At 40.6% G+C, this 26,653-nt stretch overlaps 2 protein-coding genes and 1 pseudogene across 3 annotated transcripts; all 3 read right to left on the bottom strand.

Moving 5' to 3' along the window:
• Positions 1-555: 555 nt before the first annotated feature.
• On the bottom strand, positions 556-1,958 carry LOC119722568 (annotated as a pseudogene).
• A 10,706-nt stretch (positions 1,959-12,664) lies between these two features.
• On the bottom strand, positions 12,665-14,905 carry LOC119722711 (kappa-type opioid receptor-like). The gene has a single exon (XM_038192966.1). It carries the CDS (start codon positions 14,035-14,037, stop codon positions 12,685-12,687), a length of 1,353 nt encoding a protein of 450 aa, XP_038048894.1. The 5' UTR covers positions 14,038-14,905; the 3' UTR covers positions 12,665-12,684.
• Positions 14,906-16,352: 1,447 nt separating this feature from the next.
• Positions 16,353-26,653, bottom strand: LOC119722710. 2 transcript variants are annotated; one of them, XM_038192964.1, is made up of 7 exons: positions 26,575-26,653; positions 23,229-23,329; positions 22,199-22,317; positions 21,007-21,149; positions 19,425-19,771; positions 18,721-18,876; positions 16,353-16,671 (listed from the first exon to the last, which is right to left on the bottom strand). In XM_038192964.1, the coding sequence occupies exons 4-7, from the start codon at positions 21,113-21,115 to the stop codon at positions 16,537-16,539; spliced, it is 747 nt and encodes a 248-aa protein (XP_038048892.1). In that variant the 5' UTR covers positions 21,116-21,149; positions 22,199-22,317; positions 23,229-23,329; positions 26,575-26,653; the 3' UTR covers positions 16,353-16,536. The 2 variants fall into 2 exon arrangements, with proteins under 2 accessions (XP_038048892.1, XP_038048893.1); XM_038192965.1 differs by lacking the exon at positions 26,575-26,653 and adding an exon at positions 25,859-25,929.

The raw sequence follows: 26,653 nt of genomic DNA, 5'->3' as shown, positions 1-26,653 counted from the left end.
TGACCCTTCCTTCCAGTTAAAACTGGATGTGCTTTGTAATTTAAAATTGGTAAAAGATGTGAACTTGCTTTCAACGATGTATGCTCTGGCTAAGTTGTTCTTTACAAAAAAAATTAACGGTGATGTCATAAAATGTTAGAGAACCTTCTAGTGGAAGGTTGTTATAGATGATAATAGATGAAAATTGATGTGATGTCATCATGACGTCATCACGTGACGTGTGACATCATAATTCAAAGCCAATGAGAATGTAATCACATATTTACATGCCACTATATATTATAAACAGAACTACACATTTTTCCTCATCATCAGTCTCCAAATCCAGCTATGGGACGTTGAGCCACCCACTCCAACCGATCAGTCGAGGTGAGCCACAGGTCAGGGCTGACAGAGTATGGTCAGCCTCAAGCTGTCCCACCCAGGTTCCTGGATGGAACTCATACTTGATACCTTCCATGTCACATATATATGTCACAAAAAAAGTTGCGGAATCAACTGTTTGTCCAGAACATAAGTCTAGGTTTTTTTTCTTATCTCTTTTTTTTTGGGGGGGGGGGGGGTGTAGTTTTGCTTTTGGATCCTATGATCTGATCCGATCAGCAGGATCTGTTCTTGGTAATGTCTGCAGAGGGATATTGTTTGTTGGTACTTGCTGCCTCTTTCTGCAGCAGAAGGCTTGCTTAAAGGCCTTCCTGTACCTTCCACTACCAGCATTGAATATGACTGAATTAATGGAAGAGTTCATGACTCTGAGGCAAGCAGCCATCAAATTCAACCCCCATTTCACATCATCATTTACATCCACTTCTTTCCTGCTATGCACTAAAATTACAATTAGGGCACATATAGCTTGAGGCAGAAAACAGACAAATACCACGGCTGTGTTGATGCCAAGTATCAGAGTCACTCTTCGTAGTTGTTTTGACGGACCTCGGATCTGATCACCAGTTGGATTTGGTGCATGCAGTCCCTTAATTAGGAGGATATTGAAAGTGACCGTGAGGATCAAACTCAACATGAATACACAGAAATACACATAACTTACAACCATAATCAAAGTGAACACAGTTGCTTCACTACTCCCAAACACCAACACATTACCTGATAAATGTTTATACTTTTCTTCAGTTGGCCAAACAAGACATTTGATTGGTGGAACATTAAAGTACAGAAACTGTTCAAAGAAAACAATCAAATTCATGGAAAAAGACAGTACCCATATACAAACTGCTGCTCGTATTGCCCGTCGCTTCAGATTGAGATTACGGTGTTGGAAAGGGTAACAAATGGCAAAATATCTATCATAAGACAGCAGTGTTACAAAGGCTATAGATGACATAACACCCACATCCCCAGTGTACATTAAGAGAGGAAGAACTGCTTGGGCTGAGTTCCCCAAATATGATACATCTATGTCAATTTGTAATGTCAAAGCCAAACATTGCTGATGAGTGTACTCTGAAATCAAGACCATCAAATCTGCAACAGCCAAATTAGTCAGATAGAAATTAGTGATATTCCGCATGGAGGCAACTCTGCAAAGGGTAAAGAAAAAAGACAGAATGGACAGGATCCCTAATAGTTTGGAGGACAGGCAGGACAAAACCATACATTACAGTCTGAGTACTGGAATACACAAACCCGGCAGCCTCTGCCGGATTCTCAAAACCAAAGATTTGCAATGAGTGGTTCAACAGTTTGTATCTTTCATTGCTCGGTACATCAAAGGATTCATTCATCGCTGCCCAGGGAGATGGTCCCGTTTCATCCCAGATCAGTGGAGGATCCATCTGGGGAAAGGAATAGGCCATGGAGCAGTTGTCGCTGTTGTTCTGGAAGACACAGGTGAAGAAGGTACAGACCAGAATGTCCAGCTGAGCAAGGGACGTTGCAGCTTGAGCAAGGGACGTTGCAGCTTGGGCATAGACAGTGACATTTGCAGAGTACGACAACATGATTGACACAGAGTCTTCCTGCTGGTGTATAGCTTTTTGCAGCTTCTATAACAGTAGATGTGATGGTTCAGTGTCTTGTACAGATAAAGTGGGGTGGAGAAACACAGCAGAAACTTGCTGACTGAATGAAGAGCTGAACAAAAGATTGGTGTGCAAAATCAAGCAAGACAAGTTTGAGTGCAGGATACCCGCAGATTTGTTCAGCAGCAAGGCAGTTTGCCTCTCAAAAAGTACACCGAAAATTAAACTTTGTACAAGTACATGAAGTAACATCTAAAATAGAAGTTCCGTTTCAGATAGTTTCCCACCAAGGAGTTTGTAGCCAGTGTTCTATATTTCACTGCTTCCAATTCAATAGGAAAAAGGAATTGGAGTCTGTAGGCCTACAAGAACTATTTGTCCTTTTCAGTCAATTTTTGACAGCTAATGTGATGCAAAGTTGTCACCCGATCATGTTATGGAGAAGGCAACAGCAAGGGCTGTCCATAATATATGCGGCCAATTTTGCATCGAGATCTGATGGCTCCGGTTAACTGGACGGCCTGAGATGAGAACTGATGTCAAGTTTGATTGCTGGTTGACTTGAAACGGAGAGAGTGCATAAGCGTTACAGGCTCAAGGTGCAGTGAACACCATGCATTGTTGAGTTCGGACTTTGGAACAGTGATGTTCTGTGATGAGGCTGGTGAGAAAATGCAAAATGATCTTGACGATCAAATTTTCCACTTAAATACTCTCATTGGCGCACCGAAACTGACATACTTGCAGTCAATTTCCCTCTACAAAGTTAACTTGAACATAGAGTGCTTAACTTAAAATGACCAAATGCCAAATCAAAACTGACAAAGCAACTTTCACCCTGATTATATTGTATATAAAAATTTCAAACATGTGGCTTTTCTTGGCTTTGTATTTGTTTGCTCTTAGAATTGATTTTTTGTTTTGATCAACAAAGTTGCCTCAAAACCGATACCTTGTTATTTACATATAAATTCACATGTTAGCAAACATGTGGCTTTTCTTGGTTTTGTATTTGTGTGCTCTAAGAATTGATTTTTGTTTTTTATCACAAAAAGTTGTCTCGATACCTCGTTATTTACATACAAATTCACAAGTTAGCATTCGGATAAATATTTAAAGTACAGCTACCAGTAGGCCTTTCACTTTGCACTTCTGTATTGTGCAAGTTCATGAAATCAGTTGGTCAACAATTTAACCAAATTGGGATCACTGATCAATAAAGTTTGTTTTCATTAAATATTGTAGAACTACTCTGTACATGGCCCCTTCGCGGAGGTAGCCTTATGCAACAATTTTTGATAAACAGCTCAGGTCACCAGCCTCCATTCATTGATTCTAGTTGGACACACCCACCACAGACCACAAACTGAGAATTGCCAGTTCACAGTCTACTATACAGGGTGACCCCCCAATGGCATACTTCCACTACCTTGAGACTCAAACCACCTGTACCAATGGATGGAGAATCTTCTTAGAAGAAATATGATACAATGATCTCCTGATTCGGTCCAGTAGTTTTTGCTGCAGATCCAATACTGTGAAGCACACATCTTTCATGGGGGTATTATTATATAAGATTTGAGGCTTTGCATGGTGGGGTATCGGTATCGTTTCGGTTTGCGGTAACACCATGTGGTAATAACTACTGCTTAGAAGATATTAGTTCTGAGAAGAACTTGTCCTGCTTATTTTCAACTTTGCTAAGTAGTTTTTTGTTCTGTTTAGAACAGTCCAGCTGTAAGTTCTAAAAGAACTTGTCTTTGGTCTCAACGTTTTGACTAGCCTGCTCTAGTCATCGTCAGGAGACTGAAGATAGTTGGAGATGCTACTCCTTAAGTAGGATTTGTTAGGATTAGGAGTGCTTGCTGGGCATGCCCTGCTCGCTCGGGTGTGTCAGTTGGTTGTGAGCCATGGGCATTGTGTTGAGGGATGCCCGCTGAGCGTCCTGCTCGCTCAGGTGTGTCAGTTGGCTGTGAGCCACGAGTGTTGCAACTTGGAATAACTGAATGCCATATGTGGCTTATGAAGTAGCCGATATCTTGTGGGACAGTGTCATGTTTGTGGATCTCAATAGCTTCTCTGATACGACGGGTGTACCAGTGTTTCTCTGGGGCTATGATTTCCGCTTGTTCCCAATCAACAACATGATCCAGATCAGCAGAGTGTTTGACAATTGCCGATTTGTCAAGTTCCCCTCTGCGGCCGTGAGCTATGTGTTCTTTAAGCCTGGTAGTGAGGTCTCTGCCAGTCTCGCCAATGTACAATCTTGATAATAAGCAGGACAAGTTCTTCTCAGAACTAATATCTTCTAAGCAGTAGTTATTACCACATGGTGTTACCGCAAACCGAAACGGTATTATTATACAAATATTGAGTGGCTCAGCGTGGAATGGGAGGAATATTATCACAAGGTAATATCTGGACTTTTCTGTTTCACCAGGCCAGCCCTTACCAAACTTGACTGCAGTCATTTAGCATTCCTTTAGCATGCAATTAACATGCAAATGCTATGAGAACTGCCATTTGATAGCATTCACAAAAAGCCATGTCTGTACTTCCCAAAGCATTTTTCATAGCATTCCTTGAGGATAGCAATCAGATAGCAGTTTTATAGCATGTCAGAAGCCCGAATTATGTAAATGAGCTATAGCATTCGCATGCTATGGAGAATGCTATTTAGGCATGCAAACGTGAATGCTATAACAGCATTCACATGCTTTGAGAATAGCATTCACATGCTATGAGAATAGCATTCGCATGCTATGAGAATAGCATTCGCATGCTATGAGAATAGCATTCGCATGCTATGAGAATAGCATTCGCATGCTATGATGCATGCTATGTGAATGCTATCATGACTGCTATATCGTGACATGGACAGGGGCATCCTACAACATACATTTTCAATGTCACAATTTATACCAAAAATTACTTGTGTTATATCAGCTTTAATAATTTCATGTATTGAACCATATTGAACACAGCTAACACCATTTTGAAATTTAATAGACCTATGTATACAGACTGTGATCAAAATATATGAAATAAGAATATTGTTCTTTAAGACTTTATCAGCCTCAGAATTGCTGTACAAACATGGGGACACTCTTTGATTTTGTTTAACATTGTCATGCTTATAAAAGCAATGGCCAGAAATTTAATGCAACAATTCTCTGCTTATAATTTGAATTATCTTTGAAGCAACCAGTAGTCACTTTTATGCCAGTTGGCATCACAATTAAAAACAGTTATCATCCGATATCCAGCTGATTCAAAAATTCAATCAATTGGATGAAGGAATGTTCAACATCACATACACCATGAACACTAACATACTCAAAGCCAGAATAAAATTGTCTTCATCTAGCCAAAAACTGAATACCCACCATGTAGGAATGTAGACCCATTGGTAGTACAAACTGTAGACTTACCAAATACAAGCAGTTTGTGAGTGTGTTGCATACATGTGTATGGAGGCTCCATATTGCTTGGTTCAACTGTTGCTTTTAAGTTGTCAATTCCAAAGACTTTCAGCCAGTCATCCAGTGTATTTTGTCATGTACATGTACAACATGTACAACAATGTACAGGTTGAGTGCATGCATGTGAACATGAAATTATATCCACAAGCATTCGTGCCATAAGGTAATGTCCATGCTTTCTACAATTTCTTGCAAAACTATGTGCAGCCTACTGCACTCTGCACTGACAATATTCAACTGACTGCAGTTTTCAAATTTCCCACACTGACTGTTAATCTGTGGAATGCACAAGGCCAGGCGCGGATCCAGGGGAGGGCCGCGGGGGCACGTGCCCCCCGTCAAATTTGAGTCCCCCAAAAAAAAAGGAATAGAAGGGTGAAAAAGAAGGGAGGTGAGGGAAGGAGGAGGGAACCTCCTTACAAAAATACCGGCGCCGATATTAAACATGAGCTTGCAAACATTGCGTACTCGACTCGAGAAGCTTCGAATTAAATAAACCGCGATCCCATCGTACGTACCCCGTACATTCGTGCGTACGTATTACCCTGCATATACCGTTATTAAATGCGATTCATACGAACGTACACGATTTATTCTCTACGAACATGGCGCTTTATGTGCGCGACAAACACACGTTGCGCAGTGCTCTTTGGACCACACCATTGGTCAAGGGTGTGTTTTAGTAAGAACAATTTGCCAGCTGTTCCACGCGCTTTTGAATTACAAATTATACTTTTTTCACGGAGTCCAAAACATGTCCTTGTTTTAAATTGACTTCTTCAACGTCACGTCATCATATAATTTTCGTAAAGACCTTTCGAGAAACGATGTAAAACCCTGAAAAAATTGAAACACCCCTAAAGGTCATGGATCCGTCCCTAAAACGTTTTTTTAACGAAGAAAGTTGAGATCCAAAAGTTGGGTTTTGACGTTACTACGCGTTGCAGAAAATACAAATCTGATAAGTTTGGTACATAAAAGAGATCTGTTTGTCTGAGGACAAAAACAATCAGCAGTTATTGCCCAAAGGCAAGTTTAGCACTCAAGACATGCTCTTGCAAGCTAGACGGAACGCAAGTGTGTTGCTTTTTGAATTGCAAGCGAGATACATTTGATCGTAGTTCGCCGGTGGCGACGCGGGCCGGCATCCGTGCCGGACCGGGAGGTATACACCTATTCCCGATGTCTATTTCTCAACGTTATCATCAACAATTATTTATACTGTATTTTTTTTTACATAACTAAATGACGAATCCACCTTCAAAATTGTACCATGTGGAAATTGCAATCATGGCGCCGAAAGACCCGATGTCTATTATAATGTAAAGACCAGACGCAGTGTCTCACACAATTTGTCTTGCTGCACCGCCGATCTGCCGATGGTTTATTTACAAATACATGCACGTGTAATAGGCCCTATTCTTGAAATTGAAACTGGATTGAATTAAAAGAACATTTCTTTAAAATGTTTGGGCATTTTACATTATGCAAAAAAGAGGGAGAAACTTGGATGACCGTATGATTAATTTCTGTAGTCATGAGATAAAACTGAGCTGTGAAGTTACAATGCAGGCTAATTGCTCCTCTGTTTTAGTTTGATTAAATTACACTAATTTTAAACTTGAGTTCAATTAACATGTTCAAGCGGTTTCTTCTTGTTGATAAACTGAAAATTTCAACTTGAAACAAAACATTAGAAAGCATCCTTACACCAGTTTACAAACTAAGTTTTTACAATTCCTTTTCAAAAATATAATGCACGAAGACACATGCAGACGAAAATACATGGTATCAAGTGAAGAACAGAAGAAACTGAGAAGGCTTGTAAAAGCAAGATTATATTTTAATCAATGAAAAAAATCTTATAATCTTAAAACAATTTACTCAAATAACTCCGGGGAAGAGGGGCCAGGAATTGCCTCAGATTGCACCACAGAGCATCTAGAATCCAAAATTTCCCGGGGCCCTTAAGCGGGCCCCGGACCCCACGCCGAAAGATGTTCGCGCTCCGCATTGGTCTTCGGAAAGATGCCTTATACTCATCCTTGCAAGATACAATTCCTTTTCAAAAATAAGCACGGAAATAACTATGCAGACGAAAATGTTTGGTTACAGTGAAGAACAGAAGAAACTGAAAAGGCTCGTAAACGCAAGAGTATATTATAAACCAATGAAAAACATCCTTATAATCTTAAAACGTTTTGCTCAAATAACTCAGGGGAAAAGGGGCCAGGAATCCCCTCAGAATACACCACAGAGCATCTAGAATTCTAAATTTTCCGGGCCCTAAGCGGGCCCCGGACCCCACGCCGTAAGACAGGCGTGATCCGCCCTCGCATTAGTCCTCGGAGCAAAAGCCACAACGCACCGTTGCAACAGTTTACAAAACGAAGTCAATACAATTTCTTTTCCAAAATAAAAAGCAAGAAAATATAAAGACGTAAAATGGTTTTCGACTTTCAAGCACACAGTAACTTAAAAATTGTATAAAAGTAAGAGTATGTTTTAAAAAAAATCCTTAAAATCTTAAACACTTTTGCTCAACTAATTCAGGGGAAAGGAGCCAGGAATCGCCTCAGATTGCACCACAGAGCATCTAAAATCCAAAATTTCCCGGGCCCCTTAAGCGGGCCCCGGACCCCACGCCGTAAGGGCTTCGCGCTCCGCGCTCGCATTAGTTCTTGGAGCAAATAATTTTGCTCCAACAGTGTGCCCCCCGTCTAAAAAAATCCTGGATCCGCGCCTGAAGGCCATCACTGATCATGTGACTTGTAGTCCATGATATGATTGGCTTATATATTGAAATGCTATTGTGCAGGCTATGTTTAGCCACGGAATGCTATACTTTAAAATTATTTTACAATTGACTGCTAAATTGGAATGCTATACTCAATTTGCAGTCCTCCCTCTTTCACTTGCATGCTATGCAGAATGCTTTGAAGCTCGCATGCTATTTGGAATGCTATTTTCATTCTGCATGCTATTGAGAATGCTATATGGACTGCTAAAGTTAGCAGTCATCCAGTCATCATTTTCTGTGAATGCTGTGTGGATGCTATAATAGCATGCACATGCTGTTTAAATGCTATTGAACTGCTATGCACATGCTATTATAGCAGTCTAGTTTGGTAAGGGCTTGCTGCGTGAAATGGAAAAGTCCAGATTTTACCGAGCGATGATATTCCTCCCACTTCACAATTCCTCCAAATTTCAAGTTCCTAAGTAAAGCATTTCTCAAGTTATCGTGCTGACAAGAGTTAACCTAACCAAAACATAACACACACACAGACATGTATGTTTGTGTATGGTGTAAATCGAGACTTTTCTTTTGTTCCTCTTCCCAAAAGTGTGACTAAAAAGGCTTTGAAGAAAAACTTCGGGCCCCAGAAAAATATTGGACCGCTCTCTAGTCATTCAACAAATCTCGCAACAGTTTTAATTATTTAACCCCAAGTCTTGAAGACTGCCAACTCGGCGACCAAGACCAAGACCTGTACTTCCAAGGCAAAGAATTTTACTTCAAAGACCAATACATTGTAATCCTTAAGACCATCACAGAGACCAAAACCAAACAATGAAAATGAAGACCTGCACTATTAACTAACTCCCTAGGCATTTTGGCTAGGATGTAGCCTCAATCCTGCAAAATCTTCCAACTGGCCTCATAGAAAAATAGCATATAGCCTCAATCCTGCAAATTCCTCCATTATTTCTTAAATATGGTCCGCAGGGGGGTGACCACTGCCTGAATCCTGCAAAATCCTGCGGCAGTGACCGTCAATATTTTGAGGCTTGGCCAATGACATCTTGGAGCAGAACGGAGGATTTCAAGCACAATCCAGGCCTATATTTATGCACTGCTAAGCAAAAACAACACAAGGTCCATCCCAAGACCTTGACAAAGTGCATGCTACAAAATCAGTAACGCACTTTTGCCATGTAAACTCAATCCTCCAAATTCCTCCACTTTGGGAAAGAAAATTTTGAAGAATTCTAGGCGGTTAGGGTTAATTGATTGCAGTTAGACTTTAATTAATGGATGTATGATCGTTGCTAAAACCCATAAAGTATCACATTTTTAAACCCTCCTATGCAAACATACATTCTGTGCCAAGTTGTTCTTTCAGTCAAGTGACTGTTTTCAACAGTCAAGAGCTCCCAGCGTACATAAAGCAGTATTGACTGGCTATGACTGTTCATGTAACTTGGTACATCTATGCTTTGACTGTAGCTGATTGATAAGCCATCTGTGCCTACCACTTGTCTGCTGACTGAATTTGACTACTTACAATGCTTGCTTGAAATATGATCTGTTAGTGCCTAGCCTGTGTAAAAGGCATGTGTATTTTTGTTGACTGCCTGTGACTTTTAGACAGCAGGAGGGTTAATAGATGTATGATCGTCACGCATAAAGTATCACAATGAATACAATTAGACTGCAGTTGCACTAGCAACTGTGTCGAACTACAATGTATGACTAATACAAAATGCATCACCACGTTCAACAGATTAGTGTTTATCCTGCTGAAGATTCCAAATTCTCCTACAAGGCGAGTAAAAAAACCTGCAATAATGCCAAGGAGCCATACTTTCCTCAAAACCAAGTTGAAGTTTTGAACTTTTTATTTAAACCTTGTAAGAATGACATATATTCATCAGAAACCTTGTGTGAAAAAATGAAGTTAATCGCATTTACCATTTCTGAACCTTTTTAATACGGTACCAGATTGACGTTTTTGTCTATGAGGCAACAGAATTTTGCATAAGGCCTACATGAAAATAATTTTTTTTGAATAATCAAGACCTTGAATGATGGTTATTTGAATCACACAATGATGGGGACGTCCCGTTCGATTTCTAAACCAGGAACCAGAAGCTTCGTTGTTGGGAGCTCTTAAAGTTGATTTTCTCACAAAACTTGCTTTGAAAACCGATAGCATGTTGGTAAAAAAACATTCACTATTAAAAATATTAAGTCTATCTCCTAAACAAGGGGAAATTGTAAGTGCAGCTGGGCCTGCCAAAGGAATGCTTCACTTTCGTATTGTGACAGTTGATTGACTTCAGTTGAAAGGAGTACTTCACTTTCGTAATGTGAAAGTTGATTGACTTCAGTTGGTAGTAACCAGTTTGTCATAACCCGTAGCCCTGTCAACTCATTAAACTCCTCTGTGCATTAAAAAAGAGGGCGCTATTTACAGAAAGTAACCCCTCCCCCCCCCCCAGCTACACCACAAAAATATGATGGTTCCCCTATTTCAATGGTTCCCATTTCACACTTGTCCTGTAACATTTAAGAATGACTGAACACCAGGGAAGGCGGGGTTTGTGCAGAATATGCAAGTTTTCCTTCACCTGTACGTGTACCCATCTTGAGGAGGTAGTTGTGCAAGCCCCGCCCCCAAGAGCCATATATTATTCAATACACCAAACACTACTTGATATTTTATCGAACATCAGCTCTAATATCCTCCACCTCCTTCCTTTTAGGTCAGAAAATTGAGTGGAATAAATTGTTTTATCAATGTTGGGATATTTCAGCTTTAAAGATTTCAGGTAGCAAGGGTGTGTTAAAGGGAATATACAATAATTTGCTTTTGCTGTAATTTTCAGAAATGGATTCAGAAAAAGTACTATTTTTTAAGAAAAAACTTTTAACTAATAATAATGTAGCAGAAAGGCTTTCTTGGAGATCTTTCTTTAATTCTGTTATCAGCGTTACAAATGCACTTAATTCAGGGGGAACCCATAGAAAGCAAGTATTGTGATAACAAAGGAAACACACAAAATAACAGCATGGATGATACAGTGTGTTTAATACCATTACAATCTCTGTACAAATGTAATACATCTCTTTTGATTTTTACATGGAAACAACTGTGAGTTCTATGGTTTTATGTACAGTTTAATTTACAGATACATTGTACATGTAATGATCAAGAGTGTTGAGACTTATTTTTTATTTACATTTGAAAATTGTTGCTTTGTGGAAATCAAAAATGTAGTGGTAAAAGGAGTTAAATTATTTCTTTAAAACAAAGTATGCCTAGCCTCCCCCAACACAAAACTGACGTGCTGCGAATGCCAATATTTCTAATTTGTGTTTCTAAACAATAAATTACTATGCGGCTTTGGAAGTTATAGAAACTTTTGGACGAGAGGATTGCATTATTGGCTGTATTGTCAAACATGACGAAACAGCCTTTGTTTTCGTTAAGAATTTTTTTCTCTTCTTTTTCTTTCTTTTTCAGTCATTTGTTTGTTTCCGGCACTTTGGGCACTAAAATTAATCTGATTGCCTTTATACTTGGCACACACTTAGAGACCAACACCTGCAGATATGTGTCGAACATTGATGTAATCATGAGGTCATCGCGTGTCACGTGACATCACATTATCGGTGAATATTTTAAAGGCCTATGTGTACAGAACTACAGGTCCAATTGGGTTGAAAGTTGGTTTGTACCTAGACCGGGGTGTGTTATAGATGAAAAAATAAAGTGACTTCATGGTGACGTCATCATGGGTCAAGTGACATCACGTTTAAGAAAATCAAGATAAAATTAACCGTGAGACATCTGAACATGACTTTTTTTTTGAATTGATAGAATAATCCTTGGTCTTCATTTTTGATAGTATGTGCAAAATCATGTGACCCTTCCTTCCAGTTAAAACTGGATGTGCTTTGTAATTTAAAATTGGTAAAAGATGTGCAAACTTGCTTTCAACGATGTATGCTCTGGCTAAGTTTTTCTTTACAAAAAATATTAACGGTGATGTCATAAAATGTTAGAGATCCTTCTGGCGGAAGGATATAGATGATAATAGATGAAAATTGATGTGATGTCATCATGACGTCATCACGTGACGTGTGACGTCATAATTCAAAGCCCTATGAGAATGTAATCACATATTTACATGCCACCATATATTATAAACAGAACTACACATTTTTCCTAATCATCAGTCTCCAAATCCAGCTATGGGACGTTGAGCCACCCACTCCAACAGATCAGTCGAGGTGAGCCACAGGTCAGGGCTGACAGAGTATGGTCAGCCTCAAGCTGTCACACCCAGGTTCCTGGATGGAACTCATACTTGATACTTTCCATGTCACATATGTCACAAAAAAAGTTGCGGAAACAACTGTTTGTCCACAAACATAAGTCTAGGTTTTTTTCTTATCTCTTTTTTTGGGGGGGCTGGAGTTTTGCTTTTGGATCCTATGATCTGATCCGATCAGCAGGATTGGTTCTTGGTAATGTCTGCAGAGGGATATTGTTTGTTGGTACTTGCTGCCTCTTTCTGCAGCAGAAGGCTTGCTTAAAGGCCTTCCTGTACCTTCCACTACTTGCATTGAATAGGACTGAATTAATGGAAGAGTTCATGAGTTTGAGGCAAGCTGTCATCAGATTCAACCCCCATTCCACATCATCACTTACATTCACTTCTTTCCTGCTTCCCACTAAAATTGCAATTAGGCAATATATAGCTTGAGGCAGAAAACAGACAAATACCACGGCTGTGTTGATGCCAATTATCAGAGTAACTCTTCGTAGATGTTTTGACGGACCTCGGATCTGATCGCCGGTTGGATTTGATGCATGCAGTCCCTTAATAAGGAGGATATTGAGAGTGACTGTGAGGATCAAACTCAACAAGAATACACAGAAATACAGGTACGTGAAAACCATATTCAAAGTCAACAAAGTTGCATCATTATTCCCATACACCCACACATTACCTGATAGATGTTTATACTTTTCTTCAGTTGGCCAAACAAGACATTTGATTGGTGGTACATTAAAGGCCAGAAACCGATTAAAGAAAACAATCAAATTCATGGAAAAAGACAGTACCCATATGCAAACTGCTGCTCGTATTGACCGTCGCTTCAGATTGAGATTACGGTGTTGGAAAGGGTAACAGATGGCAAAATATCTATCATAAGACAGCAGTGTTACAAAGGCTATAGATGAAATAACACCCACACTCCCAGTGTACGCTAAGAGAGTAAGAACTGCTTGGGCTGAGTTCCCCAAATATGATACATCCAATATAGATTGTGTTGGCAAAGCCACACATTGCTGATGAGTGGCCTCTGAAATCAAGACCATCAAATCTGCAACTGCCAAATTACTCAAGTAGAAATTAGTGACATTCCACATGGAGGGAACTCTGCAAAGGGTAAAGAAAAAAGACAGAATGGATAGGATCCCTAGTAGTTCGAGGACAGGAAGGACAAAACCATACATTACAGTCTCTGCGTTGGAATACACATACTTGTCAGCCTCTGCCAGATTCTCAAAACCAAGGATTTGCAATGAGTGGTTGAACAGTTTGTATCTTTCATTGCTTGGTACATCAAAGGATTCGTTCATCGGTGCCCAGGGAGATTGTCCCGTTTCATCCCAGATCAGTGGATGATCCATCTGGGGAAAGGAATAGGCCACGGAGCAGTTGTCGCTGTTGTTCTGGAAGACACAGGTGAAGAAGGTACAGACCAGAATGTCCAGCTGTGCAAGGGATGCTGTAGCTTGGGCATAGACGGTGACATTTTCATGGTACAACCACATGATTGACACAGAGTCTTCCTGCTGATGTATATTTTAAGCAGTGTCAACAACAGTAGATGTGATTGTTCAGTGTACTGTACAGATACCGGTATGTGGGGTAGAGAAACACAGCAGTTTGCTCACACTGAATGGAGGGCTGAAGAAAAGCGTGATTCCCAGATGACGACAAAATCAAGCAAGACAAGTTTGACTGGTGAGAATAACTGCAGGTTTGTTCAGCAGCAACGCAGTTGCAAAAATAACAAACTCTCCCTCTCTTGTATGCAGCGCTGAATCAAAAGTCAAGGTACATGTAGCTGAATCAAACGTCAAGGTCCATGTACGACAGCCACCGTGTCGCGATCGGGTCACAACTGGCCAGACGAACGATGCCACCTTCCAGTTTTCAGATTGGGCACTCGTTGAAAAGTCTGCCTCTCAAATAGTACACAGGAAACAAAGATTTGAACAAGTTCACGAAGGACAATCTGAAATAGCAGTTGCTGTTCCACTTGGGTACAGTTTCCAACCAACAGTTGTTTGAAGCCAGTGTTCTCTGTATTTCACCACTTCAACTTTAATAGGAAAAGAAGATTTGACTCTGCACTCAACTATCTGTCCCGTGTGTCCTCATAAGTCAAGTGACAGCATGTGACACCAAGTTTGATTGCTGGTTTAGTTGAAATTGAGGAAGTGTATAAGCATCAGTGTTTGAGGCTCAATGTCGATTGTACACCATACTTTGTTAATGGCGACTTACTGCGACGTGTCTGCTAAGACAATGCAAAATGATCTTCACGAGCGAGTGTTCTACTTAAATACTTTCATAGGTGGATCACATCGAAACTGACACGCTTGTGGTCACTTTCACCCTGACAAAATGACCTTGAAGATAAAGTGCTCTGGTTAAAACGTTAAATTACGAAACAGCACATCAAAACTGAAAACGCAACTCTCAAGATCACATAATGATGGGTTGTATCCTATTTTTGGTATTCAAGCTCGCAGCTTCCTTGTTTCGTTCTTTCTTCCAAATTCAATAGAACACGACACATCCACAAAATATAAGTCTTCTTAAATATAAAAAAGTATTGAAGGTACACCAAGGGCAAAGCCTGCTGAATTGAAAGGGAGTCTGTTTTTCATTCTGTGAAAACCATGGTAAAGGCAGCAAAAGATCGGTTCCTATCCCAAGTTACATGTACATTATGACGAATTTGGTGCTTTGCATTTCAGGGCCGTAGCCAACCCATGTAGGGGTTAAAGCTACAGTCCATCATTTGCAGCTACCCAAAAAGTAACTGACGTAATATTATTGTTGAAAAACATAATTGGTTTAAATAGTAAGGGGACTAAACTCCCTGTGAAATTATTCTTTCTGGCAAGCTGTCATTTTGAAGAAATCAGTGAAAGAAGCAGTCCTTCATTTTTAAGGAGCGCGATCGCGCAGGCGCTCCTACAGGAAGGGGAGTGTCGTTTAACATGAAGTGGACCTTGAATGGTCATGGAAATACACAATCGCAAAGCATTTAATGAATTTAAAGAACATTGCTTTAGGAGGGAGGTGAAGTTCTTTTAGGTAAAGTACATCATTTGTCATTTATTTTCATTTGAAGCAACAAAAGTGCTCAAATCTCAAGACTAGTGGTTAACAACTACATGTAGCCTGATGAAGTTTCAGTTCAACGAATGCTGTTTGTTCCGAGTACTAAAACAATATTCTAGGATCTTGATTTCAATTCAAAAGTTGCCGAGTCAAGTTTTGAATTGTGCCCGAAATCAGCATCCGGGACACTTTCTCATTCAGCCGATTGCAGCTCGCTATCAAGGTTCATGACATACATTAAGTCCAACCAAAAATAAGGATGCACACACGCAGTGGTATTCACACCATTGATTGTGGACGTCCAATTGACCCTCTTTTGTTTGTACTCTTTTTAGGATGACTCCCATATGTTTTGTACATGACCCCAATCGCGGACGTATACTTGGAATCGCGGACGATATTGTTCTCTTTTGTTCTCCGGCATTTTCGTCCACGGTTTGAGCCTGAACACACCCACAAATGCATGCACAATTGTGCATTTTTAAAAAATTTTCAAAACCTTTTCACAACAGCTCTCATTGGTTTTGTACAAGTTTTCTAATTGAGGTCGTCCTCGATTTGAGTCCTGTCCTCAATTCATCGATGATGTTGCATGGTGATTTACACCATAAACAGGCACATGTAGTTGTGTTTTCCGTCACTCTCGAGGACAAGCCATTATCTTTTTCTTTGTCTCTGTAATATAACACTCTCCCATAGTATTTAATAGGCACATAAACACACGATCAAGGGCCGTTTTAAATAAAAGATGAACGATTGTTGTCAACAAAGAATCTGTTGTTCTCCCTCTTGTCTGTCTGTTCTAGAGGTGTATGTAGTGTACGCCCACAGGACTGACAAGACGGAAACAGTGTGTCCCTTCGGCTTCGCTGGTGGGGTACAAAAAAAGACAGCTCCTTTGCATAAGTGCAAAATTAACATTCCTGCGGGAGTTTGTTTGTTCCCATGTGGACCATTTTTCTTGCTATGGAAAAGAATGAAGGGCTTACCTGAGGGCGTCCGAATAGTTTGGAGTGATCAAAGAACGGAGTCGACTCACTCGGCCTTGGCTGAAAGAAAAGAAGATTTTCAATCAGGCAGGCATGCAGACGGGAAGTCACAAAAAAAGAGGAAATTCAAATCTTTCCATGACTTTGTACAGTGTTTTTCTATTTTCAATGGCACACATTGGAAGTTAAAAAAAAGAGGAAATCAGCTAATCCGAGGAAAAGTTGCATGCCTGATCAGGGGAGGTGCCTAGTTGGCTTGTTACTCTCACAATATACAGAATTTTATCGTATGGATTCCGTTCACAGTACCCCCTCAACGGTTGCAAACGGAGAGTTTGGGGGACCATTGGAGCACGGATCCTACACATAAGGATTAACGACTCAGCCGAACTCCTGGTTAAATGCGTGATAACAGCCCGTACTGGTGGCAAGTACCATGGAAACTTGTCAACAAAGACCCCTGCGCGCGGCGGCTTTCAAATTTGCAGGGCTCTGCGCATGATCTGATGTCGAAGTCTGTCAAGCCAGCCAATTATATTTTTGAATATTCATGATCCTAAGTTTTTGGCCATTATTATTGAATTCTGATACGTGATAACTACATAACCATTTTAACATGGTTAACACCGAGCACAATATCTTTAGCTTTAAAATGAAGTATGAAATGTTGTATTTGTTTTATCCGTTTGGGCCCCTATCTCTCTAAAACTTTTTAATGAAAGCCTAATTCAAAACGAGATTTGGGTTAACGGTGTTCTCGGAAAAGGTGTCACATTTGATGGGTAAACACCTCATCTATGAAACAAAAACTGCACAATACCATCTGTTATATCCTGACATATTTATTTTTTTAACAATTTTGGAACAAGCATATCTTACATAAGGAGTGGTTTTGCTTACAGTTTAATGAATATTTCCGTTTAAGATGTCATGCAAAAAAAAAAAAAAACCCGACAAAATGGCACACCCGGAACATTTTGCTATTTAACATGCGAACGGGTATTAATGTTTGTACTTGCCCAAAAAGTGTTTTTTTTTACTGTTTTTTTTGTGTCAAATGTCAGCTGATGACTGCAAATGGTGCCCGCCTAAACTTAGTGCAAATATATGGGAGTCCAGAGAGGCCACATAAAGCTTATACTCGATCGTAACCCTATCTAAAAACACGTTAAAATTGTGTAGCAGCAGGAATCCAGTCAAACCAGTGAGCTTGGCGGTTTTAAGACATCATCTTTCATTGAAATTTTTTTTTCTTCATTTTGCCGATGTGCATGGCTACGGCGACGCGCGTGCATACCAGGAACCGGAGACTTTTTGTTTGGCCTTTGAGCTCAGAACAATCGTTCATCCTTGTGTGTAGGATCCGTGATTGGAATGAAATTCTATTGCATCACCGTTGGCACACGACACCCAAGCCAAGAAACATTGGCTTTGCGCACATTCACAATATAAGATCAGTCGTGGGTATTTCACGCCATATGGCGGTGAGTCCTGTCCATTGGGCTCTCGGAAGTGGTCAAAAAGCGCCCTCACTTGTTCCCGCAGAAAGAGCAATTGACCGGCCTCGACTCCATGGGCATGTGCACATTCCTCTGCTGACCCCTGGCCGTGAGGAATACGTAAACCACGCTGACCGGCTATTCAGAGCGTACGCATTTCAAAGACAGCACTCCCTAAGGCGCTCACGCATTATCTCCTGCGTGTCACGTCACGTCACGTACGAAATTTTTTTTTAAACTGCACGATGACTGAATAATATGGATTTTGGATGCATCGTCCCCCCCTCCAAAAAAAACCCTGTATCTTGTGTAGTAAAGGAACGACAAAGGTATGTACATTTAAGATAAATCCTTGCTTAATACCGTGTCATCCAAATCTCATGTTTGAAATGATTGATTCTACCACACACACAAAAACTTTCAAAATTTTAAGCACTGCGTTTAAATTTAAATTCAATTTAAATGTTCAGCTATTTGACACATTTATATTACACAATTTCAGGGGTCAAGATCGCGCAAGGCATGATGGGAAACCATCATGGTACCCATGGAAACGAGGTTGGCAATTGACTGCTCCTGCGCAGGGCCCGTGTCGAGTACTACCACTTACCGAGGCGCTGAATATCCTGCTAGGATCAAAGAACTGGGCCCGGGGCTGAGGCTGGGGTTGAGGCTGGGGCCTGGCCTGAGGTCTTGTGGGGAAGTATCGCGCCTGAGTCTGGTTACCAGATGCAAAGTGGGGACCAGGAAAGCGTTGGCTCGGTATCTGCATAACAAAGATAATAAATAGGAATCTGGTCTATAAGGTATTGCCCTTTGTCGATGTATTTTACAAACACTGTATACTCAGCCGAGTCTGATGTAGCAGGGGGTACTGCAATATAATTGGAAAATCACGCCGAAATAATTTTTTCTTCTTTGTAACAGGAAGATGAACTGGTGATTAATGAATGGAAGTATTTAGAACTTGATGAAATTTTCACTTTCTGTGAAATTTTAGTTAAAACTTTTGCTATAGGTAGGCGCTACAGGTGAAAAATCAAAGTCTGCCACGTTGGGGGCCGCGCCAAGTAAGGGTACATCAATAACACATTGCATTTGTTTGTTGATCAATAGATTGAAACTATTGAGAGCTCGGGCAGTTTCAGGCTACAGGTATTAATGGGCTTGGTGGTTTAAGGCAATAAATTGACTCATGGGTTTAAAGGGGCACACAATCTAATGGGTGAAACTGATATTAATTGAAGATTTAAGATGTTACGTCCAAAAAGAATTCATCATTCCTCATTCAAATTTTGGTCCAGCACTTCTTACATTCCTTGCCTGTTGCTGGAACTGTTGTTGTTGCTGCTGTTGCTTCTGCTGCACTTTAACATGTTGTTCCCAAGCGAGGGCTACGTCGCTCAGCAAGCCTCGTTTCTCAGCCATCTGCTGATTGGTCAGCGGCACCAGTTCCACCGGCCTACATCCCCGCCGGTCCTTTCTGGTCGGGTCGACCCCGTACTTCCGCAGGACGTCCACGACCGATTTGGCGTGGGCAGCTGGGCCGGATTTCTTGGCAACCAGGTGGAAGAGCGAGTCCCCAAATCTGTCAGGCAGGTTCCTCCGCTCGCTCATTTTGTAAAGGTGACTGAAGAGGTACTCCAACAGGCCCACCCATCCTGAGCAAAAAAATCCACACGAGATTTAGCAACAGTCTAATAATAACTAGATTTAATATATAGCGCCAAATTACCAAAGGATGCAAGGTGCTTGAAGGGAACAATACATGTATATGAAAGAATAAGGAAACCCAGCTACTGTTTGGGGAAGAGGTGGGTCTTGAGTCCTTTCTTGAAGGATAGAACTGAATCAGTGTTTCTGATGGAGACGGGGAGAGCATTCCATAAGCGGGAGGCAGCACTAGAAATGCCCTGTCAACGGCCTTTTTGCGAGACTTGTCAACCACAAGGGATATGGCATGAGAACTACGAAGGGAGTATGAACATTCATGGATTGTAAGGACAGAGGATTAGATAATCAGGAGCACTGTGATTTAGTGAATTGTAAGCATGGACTAGTGTGTGGAATTCAATGTGTTGAGCGACTAGGAGCCAGTGTAGTTGTCCGAGAAGTGGTGAGGTGTGGGAGTGTTTTGGCATCTGAAAGATTAGCCTAGCACATCTGTTCTGGAGTCTTTGGAGGCGAGATATGTACATGTATTTCGTGGATACACCATTCAACAAACAGCACCCGTAGTCAAGCTTGGACAGAATCAGAGCACGGACTGCATTGTGGCAGGCATTGAAATCAAGAAATCTTCTGACACGACTGAGTCTAACATGAGAGATATGGATGTAATTTTGAAGCATTGCGTTCATGAGGGACTTTTGCACCACCAATGGAAGAGGCTAAGGCTTTATTGAAATCTCGGCTTCATATCTAACTTAAGCATAAGCTGCTTTCAAATCTAGATTTGAGAACTGGAGTGGTGTGCATTAACACACAGTACGGGAACCGGGTACCCTATTAAAGTAAAATACGAGTACCAGGGTACCCAAAGAAGAAACTCAACCCCCAAAATTCAAATCTATTTTTCCATCAGTGCACAGTATAAGGGAAAATTTCAAATCCAAGGTATTTCAATAATGTCCATGTTATGTTTGTGCAACATGAGTTACGAACAAAAAGGTTTTTAACAGAAGTTAATTTTGTGAGCCCTTTTTTTAATACTTCATTTCAAGGGATATTCTCTGAAAGAAAAATCCACCCTAAATAATTGGACTACATAAAGAATAACAGCACAGAGCTGACAGAAGAGTAACCATGGAATTGCCCTCAAGATGATCAACCATCTGACAGTTTTCATCTTCATTTTTGGAGTACTGTTTTTAACAGGCCTCCTACGTGTACGTACCAGTTCTCAGGGCATTCTCCACAGCACAGTGCAAGGGGGTGTCCCCTTCCTTCTGGCTAAGCCCTACCACCTTGGAGCCATGTTTGAGCAGCTCCACTACCAACTGCATGCTTCAACTGTCGTATTCCCTGCTGGACAGGTCACTGCAAAAGATATGCGAATGTGTGAAGAGTTTATTTCCCAAAAGCGGTATAAGCCATTTTGTTTCCTGTTTAGAATCCCGCTCTCTGCTGGCTGCCCAAAGTCAATTTCCGTGACTGCTATCCGCTCCGTTCACAAGTACCCCCCTCACCGGCAACGAAAGTACAGTTGGGAGTGACCGACCGACACCATCTTGCCTGACTGCAATTTTGCCTCGACGCACGGCGGTACCACTCCGTGTACAAAGTACAAATCCCCTGGTGTACATACATCACACACAAAAAACGGTGCACGTCAACCAGCTACATGTCCCGCCCACGGTACGTCGTTGCTAGGTAAAAGGGCGCCCTCTTTCGTTGGTACACGGAACCAATACAGGGTGGCCAAAAAAACAAAAAACAAAAACAAAACAAAAAAACAATACAGAGTGTGGCCAAAAAAAACCAAACCAACAATGGAGCGGCATACCTCCACTACCTGGAGACTCAAACCACCTCTGCCAATGGACAGAGATTCCGTTTAGAAGAAATATGACAACAAGATCTCCCGATTTGGTCCAGCAGTTTTTGCTTCAGAAACTATTTTGTGGAGCAGACATCTTTCATGTGGGTATTATTACATAACAATGATCCCACCATCCAAATAAGTCAATTCTAGGCTGCGGTTTAGTAATTCATTGGTACAAAATGACTCTCGACTTTGTTTCACAAAATAGGTTATAGAACCAAAAATAGTGGACCGAATCGATTGATCTTGGTGTCATTTTTCTTTTAACAGAATTCAATGGTAAAGGTTGTTTGAGTCTCAGGGTAGCGGAAGTACGCCGTTCCATTTTTATTTGGACCACCCTAAATAGTACAATACAAATAAAATGACATATGAAGTTTAGAAACGGCTGTAATACCGTTCTTATTCTTTAAAGTTCCATAACCGTGCAAATTTTTCACTTTTCTCAAATGGATATATAATCTCCCAAACTGTCATTTCAAGATCTAACGTTCACCGCCTGCAAAAGTCAGTTTCATATTTTGTGGCCCAAAAAGGAACTTACCGGACTAAGGGTCGGAGGTCTATACCGGATGTGTCACAGCCCTTGGCTGCACCGCCTTGCCCAATCTCAAATGTCTTGCCCGACTGAGTACCACCGCGGAGGAACACCAGATGAAGACCCTGTTAAAAAAAGGAGGATAGAGAATTTTTTTTTTCTGCAATTAGGTTATTGATTTTGAGAAATGAAACCACGGATTCTTCTAAAGTGTGCAAGCACTCTAGCGAAAGTTCCTGAAGAAATCGGGAGAAGACAAAGATATTTCAAATTTTAGAGATGAGAAGATATTCCAGGGAAAAGCCATGGCATCAGGTACAATGTAGGGACTGAAAACCCAACCCACATATCTGCCGAGATGGGTTCCGAAGACTAGGAAAGGAAACTCGTCTTCACTGGAAAGTCGTTCTGACATGTGCCAGTATGTTCAATTTCATTAAACTTAAAGCTATAGTCCATCATTTGCAGCCATCCGAAAAGTAACTGGCGTAATTATTGTTGAAAAACAAACTTGGTTGAAAGATAGTAAGGGAACTAAACTCCCTCTGAAATTATTCTTTCTGGCAAGCTGTCATTTAGAAGTAATCAACGAAAGAAGGCCTTTCCAACGGTGCGTCTTAAGAAAATTTAAATTACAAGTTCGTTTTGTTATTCGGCGAAGCTCGCGCAAGCATTGGCACGACGCACACACGTGCGCGGTTGCTATAATTCGTCAGATCAGTGCGCGACGTCGCGTATAGCTGCAATTCAAAACAATTCAAAACATGATTCAGTAACTTTTGATTTGAAATTGAGATCCTAAAATGCTGTTTTTCTCGGAATATACAGCTGAAGCTTAGCTGAAACTTCATCGGGTTAGTTGTTCGGTATCCTTCATTAGATTTTGAACACTTTTGTTGCTTCAAACGACGAACAAAATGCACTAATTACAAATGATGGACTATAATATCTTTAAAATGCGTTCAGCACGTCTGAACTTCCTTAGCAATGCAGCTTGAATCCACTGATCAAAATGAATGAAGGGTTGGTTTTATACCTGATACTCCTTGTTCTTGGCCAGGCGTTGCACAACTTCAGTCCACACTGATGTAGAGACGTCCAGAAGTCTGAAGAGGAACTGTGACTTCTTCCACTTATCTGCACAAAAAAAGAAGAAAAAAGTTGCAACGGGATACTATAGGTGTGTGGCAGTTTTCTTATCGAACCCAAGACCGCTTTCTTTTAAAGGTAGAGTAGATCATTTGCAGCTATCCAAAGAGTAACTGATGAAATTATTGTTGAAAAACTCAATTATAGTTCCAAGATGGGGATGGCAAGAAACTCCCTGTGAATTGTTCTTTCTAGCATGCTGCCATTTTGAAGAAAACAATAAAAGAAGGCCATTTCCAAAGATGCATCAAGTTGGTTTGTAATTCGGAGAATCCATGAATGGGCGCGCACAAGCAATGTAGCGATGCATACACACGCACAGTCGCTATTATTTGTTGGTTCAGTGCGTTACATCAAGTAGCAGCAATCGGCTGCATGAGAACGTGGCCCCGATGCTGATTCGAATGCTGATTAGAATGTTACAGCAAATATTGTTACACTGACTTGTTTCACATTTTGGGCTTAAAGCTGCTGGAAAAACCAAGAAAAACATCATGTTCTTGTAGTCTGGTTCCCTGACCCCACTTAAGATGAAACGGAGCAGTTTGTCGACTTGGGGAATTGTAAGGTCAGAGAATCAGTCCGGCAGGCTTGTACCCCTTCACAGGTGTGTAATCAATTGCAAAAAAATATGAAAAATTGAGAGCAGTTTTTGAAAAAAAGCCAGTTTCCTCCAACGCTGGTCGCCCGACCAGCGTTGGAAAAATAGCAGTTTTCGTGAAAATGTCAGCACACCAGGAGCCACAATTTTACAGGGTGCTTTAGAGTGTCATTCACTAACAATCCAGTAAGATATTATGTGATAATTTGATCATTTGGTGTTTTTGATGTTTTCAAATGTTGTATCTTCCCTTTAAAAACCATGAAAATAAACACTTGACAATTCTATCTATAGGCTTTTTATTGTTGTGATGTACATGTTCTCGAAAGTAAATTGTTAGGTCGGTTTCCCAACTGAAACTCAAACAACACAGCCCTAGTCATGCAAATTATAACAAGTATAGAGCTTCCAAGGTCATCCTTTGACTGAATCTGTTCAACAGACTTTGTGCCATTTATGCATGCAATAGACAAAAACAAGTTATCTGCAAATCGCGTGTGTCGCTTTTTTCCGTGGTCTATCTTTATGTTTTGTGTGCATACATGTAAGATAATTCAAATCTTGTGCATTTTTATATGACGACCTCAAATGACCCCTGGATGACCAACCTGCCAAATTATTGAAAAATACCTTATTTGAACGTAGGTAAATAATAGCCTCAAGCATCCTGTGAAAGCGTTGCGCCTGAAATATGTTGTCATTTGCAAGAAAAGTGGAATTTTGTATCAATTTCACCAACCATCATTGGGAAAAAAATACTGCCCCAAATGGACCAAATTTAGTTACCGTAATCAATATCTGCTTCAGAAAATTTGAATAATTTATATGATCAAAAAATTGTGCACTAATCATGCACATATATAATGCGTTCCGGCAAAATGAGACGGAATTTGGCAATGGCCATAGTGAAGAGAAATGAAAAAAATATGAATGGTTTATTTAAAGGTAGGGTATATCATTTGTCATTTGTGCAATTTTTTTTAGGTTGAAACAACAGAAGTGCATAAAATCTAAAGATGGGTGCTTAAGTAATAACTAACCTGATGAAGTATTAGTTCAGTGATTGCTGTATATTCTGAAAAAACAACATTCTAGGATCTCGATTTCAATTCAAAAGTTGGCGAGTCATGTTTTGAATTGCGCCCAAAATCGGCATCCAGAACATGTTCTCATTCAGCCGATTTCAGCTATGCGATGTGACGCACTGAATCGACGAACAATAACAACCGCGCGAGCACACGTCGTGTCAATGCTTGCGGGCACTCATTCACAGATTCGCCAAATTACAAACCAACTACTATAAACAGAGACTTCCAAAAATGCGTCACTTGACGCATCTTTGGAAATTGCCTTCTTTTATTGTTTTCTTCAAATGACTGCAAGCCAGAAAAAATAATTTTACAGGGAGTTTAGTGCCATTACTATCTTTATAAACCCTAACCGCCCTGAATCTTTCAAAATCCTCTGTCAAAGTGGAGGAATTTGGAGGATTGAGGTTACATGGCAAAAGTGCGTTACAGATTTCGTAGGATGCACTTTGTCAAGGTCTTGGGCCGGACCTTGTGTTCTTTTTGCTCAGCCATGCATAAATATAGGCCTGGATTATGCTTGAAATCCTCCGTACTGCTCCAGGATTTTACTGACCGAGCCTCAACATATTGACAGTCACTGCCGCAGGATTTTGCAGGATTCAGGCAGTGGTCACCCCTCCATGAACTATATTCAAGAAAATAATGGAGGAATTGCAGGATGGAGGCTATAAGCTATTTTTCCATGATGCCAATTGGAGGATTTTGCAGGATTGAGGCTACATCCTAGCAAAACGGCCTTTTTGGGAATTTGGGTTAAACCAAGTAAGCTTTTCAACAATAATTTGGTCAGTTACTTTTTGGATAGCTGCAAATGATATACTCTACCTTTAATGGACTGGCTGTTGCAAAGCAAAGCCACAAACTTCGGCCCTGTTCGCTTCTGGCTTCTTGTATGCACCTTGATGTACAATTTACGCTTGTTCATTGCAGGTTACTGAGCCATGGGAAGCAGATATAACTGAGGAGGACATGGAGGAATATGTATGGGATTCAGTGCATCGCTCTGTCATGACTGCGCTGGCTAGGATGAAGAGCAAGGTAAAATATGTAACAAAAGTGCTCACTAAAAAAAAATTGTAAGAGATTGATGTTTTATCAAACAAAATCTACCAAAAATCAACATCTTAGATAATCCTACCTTTCTGTCTTAACAATGGGATGGACACAGTACTGTTCTTAAAAAAATTATCACTGCTATCTTCCGAGATTTGTTCCAAGTGTGCCACATTAGGGAACACTCGGCCAATTTTATGCCCAATTTCTGGACGCCACCATTTTGAATTTCGGACTGAATTTCATGACAGTGAAAGTGTTCACAAAGGTTATTCAACAGCAAGCACTATTAGGGTAAAAGTATCAGTATTTCACTGAATGAATTTGAAGTTTTGTCAACAAAGAAGTTCGGCAAAACTGCATGAAGAAAGTCGGGGGAAACGTCGAAGTGCGCTACGTTAGGGAACACCACTATATACAGCAGTCAATTTATATGTTCATTGTATATCTGCAAAATCTACAGCCAACTCCATTTTGTGCACACTTACTGTTTGTGGTGGATTATTTCAGGATAACATTGGCGGCGACTTGAGCCCGGGGGAAGAGCTGGATTACCTGAGGTCACCG

This window comes from Patiria miniata, unplaced genomic scaffold (genome assembly GCF_015706575.1).
Source record: "Patiria miniata isolate m_02_andy unplaced genomic scaffold, ASM1570657v1 HiC_scaffold_16, whole genome shotgun sequence".
In the NCBI taxonomy this organism is placed as follows: Eukaryota; Metazoa; Echinodermata; class Asteroidea; order Valvatida; family Asterinidae; genus Patiria; species Patiria miniata.
The sequence above is the reverse complement of the archived record's forward strand: the minus strand, read 5'-3'. Positions and strand labels throughout refer to the sequence as shown.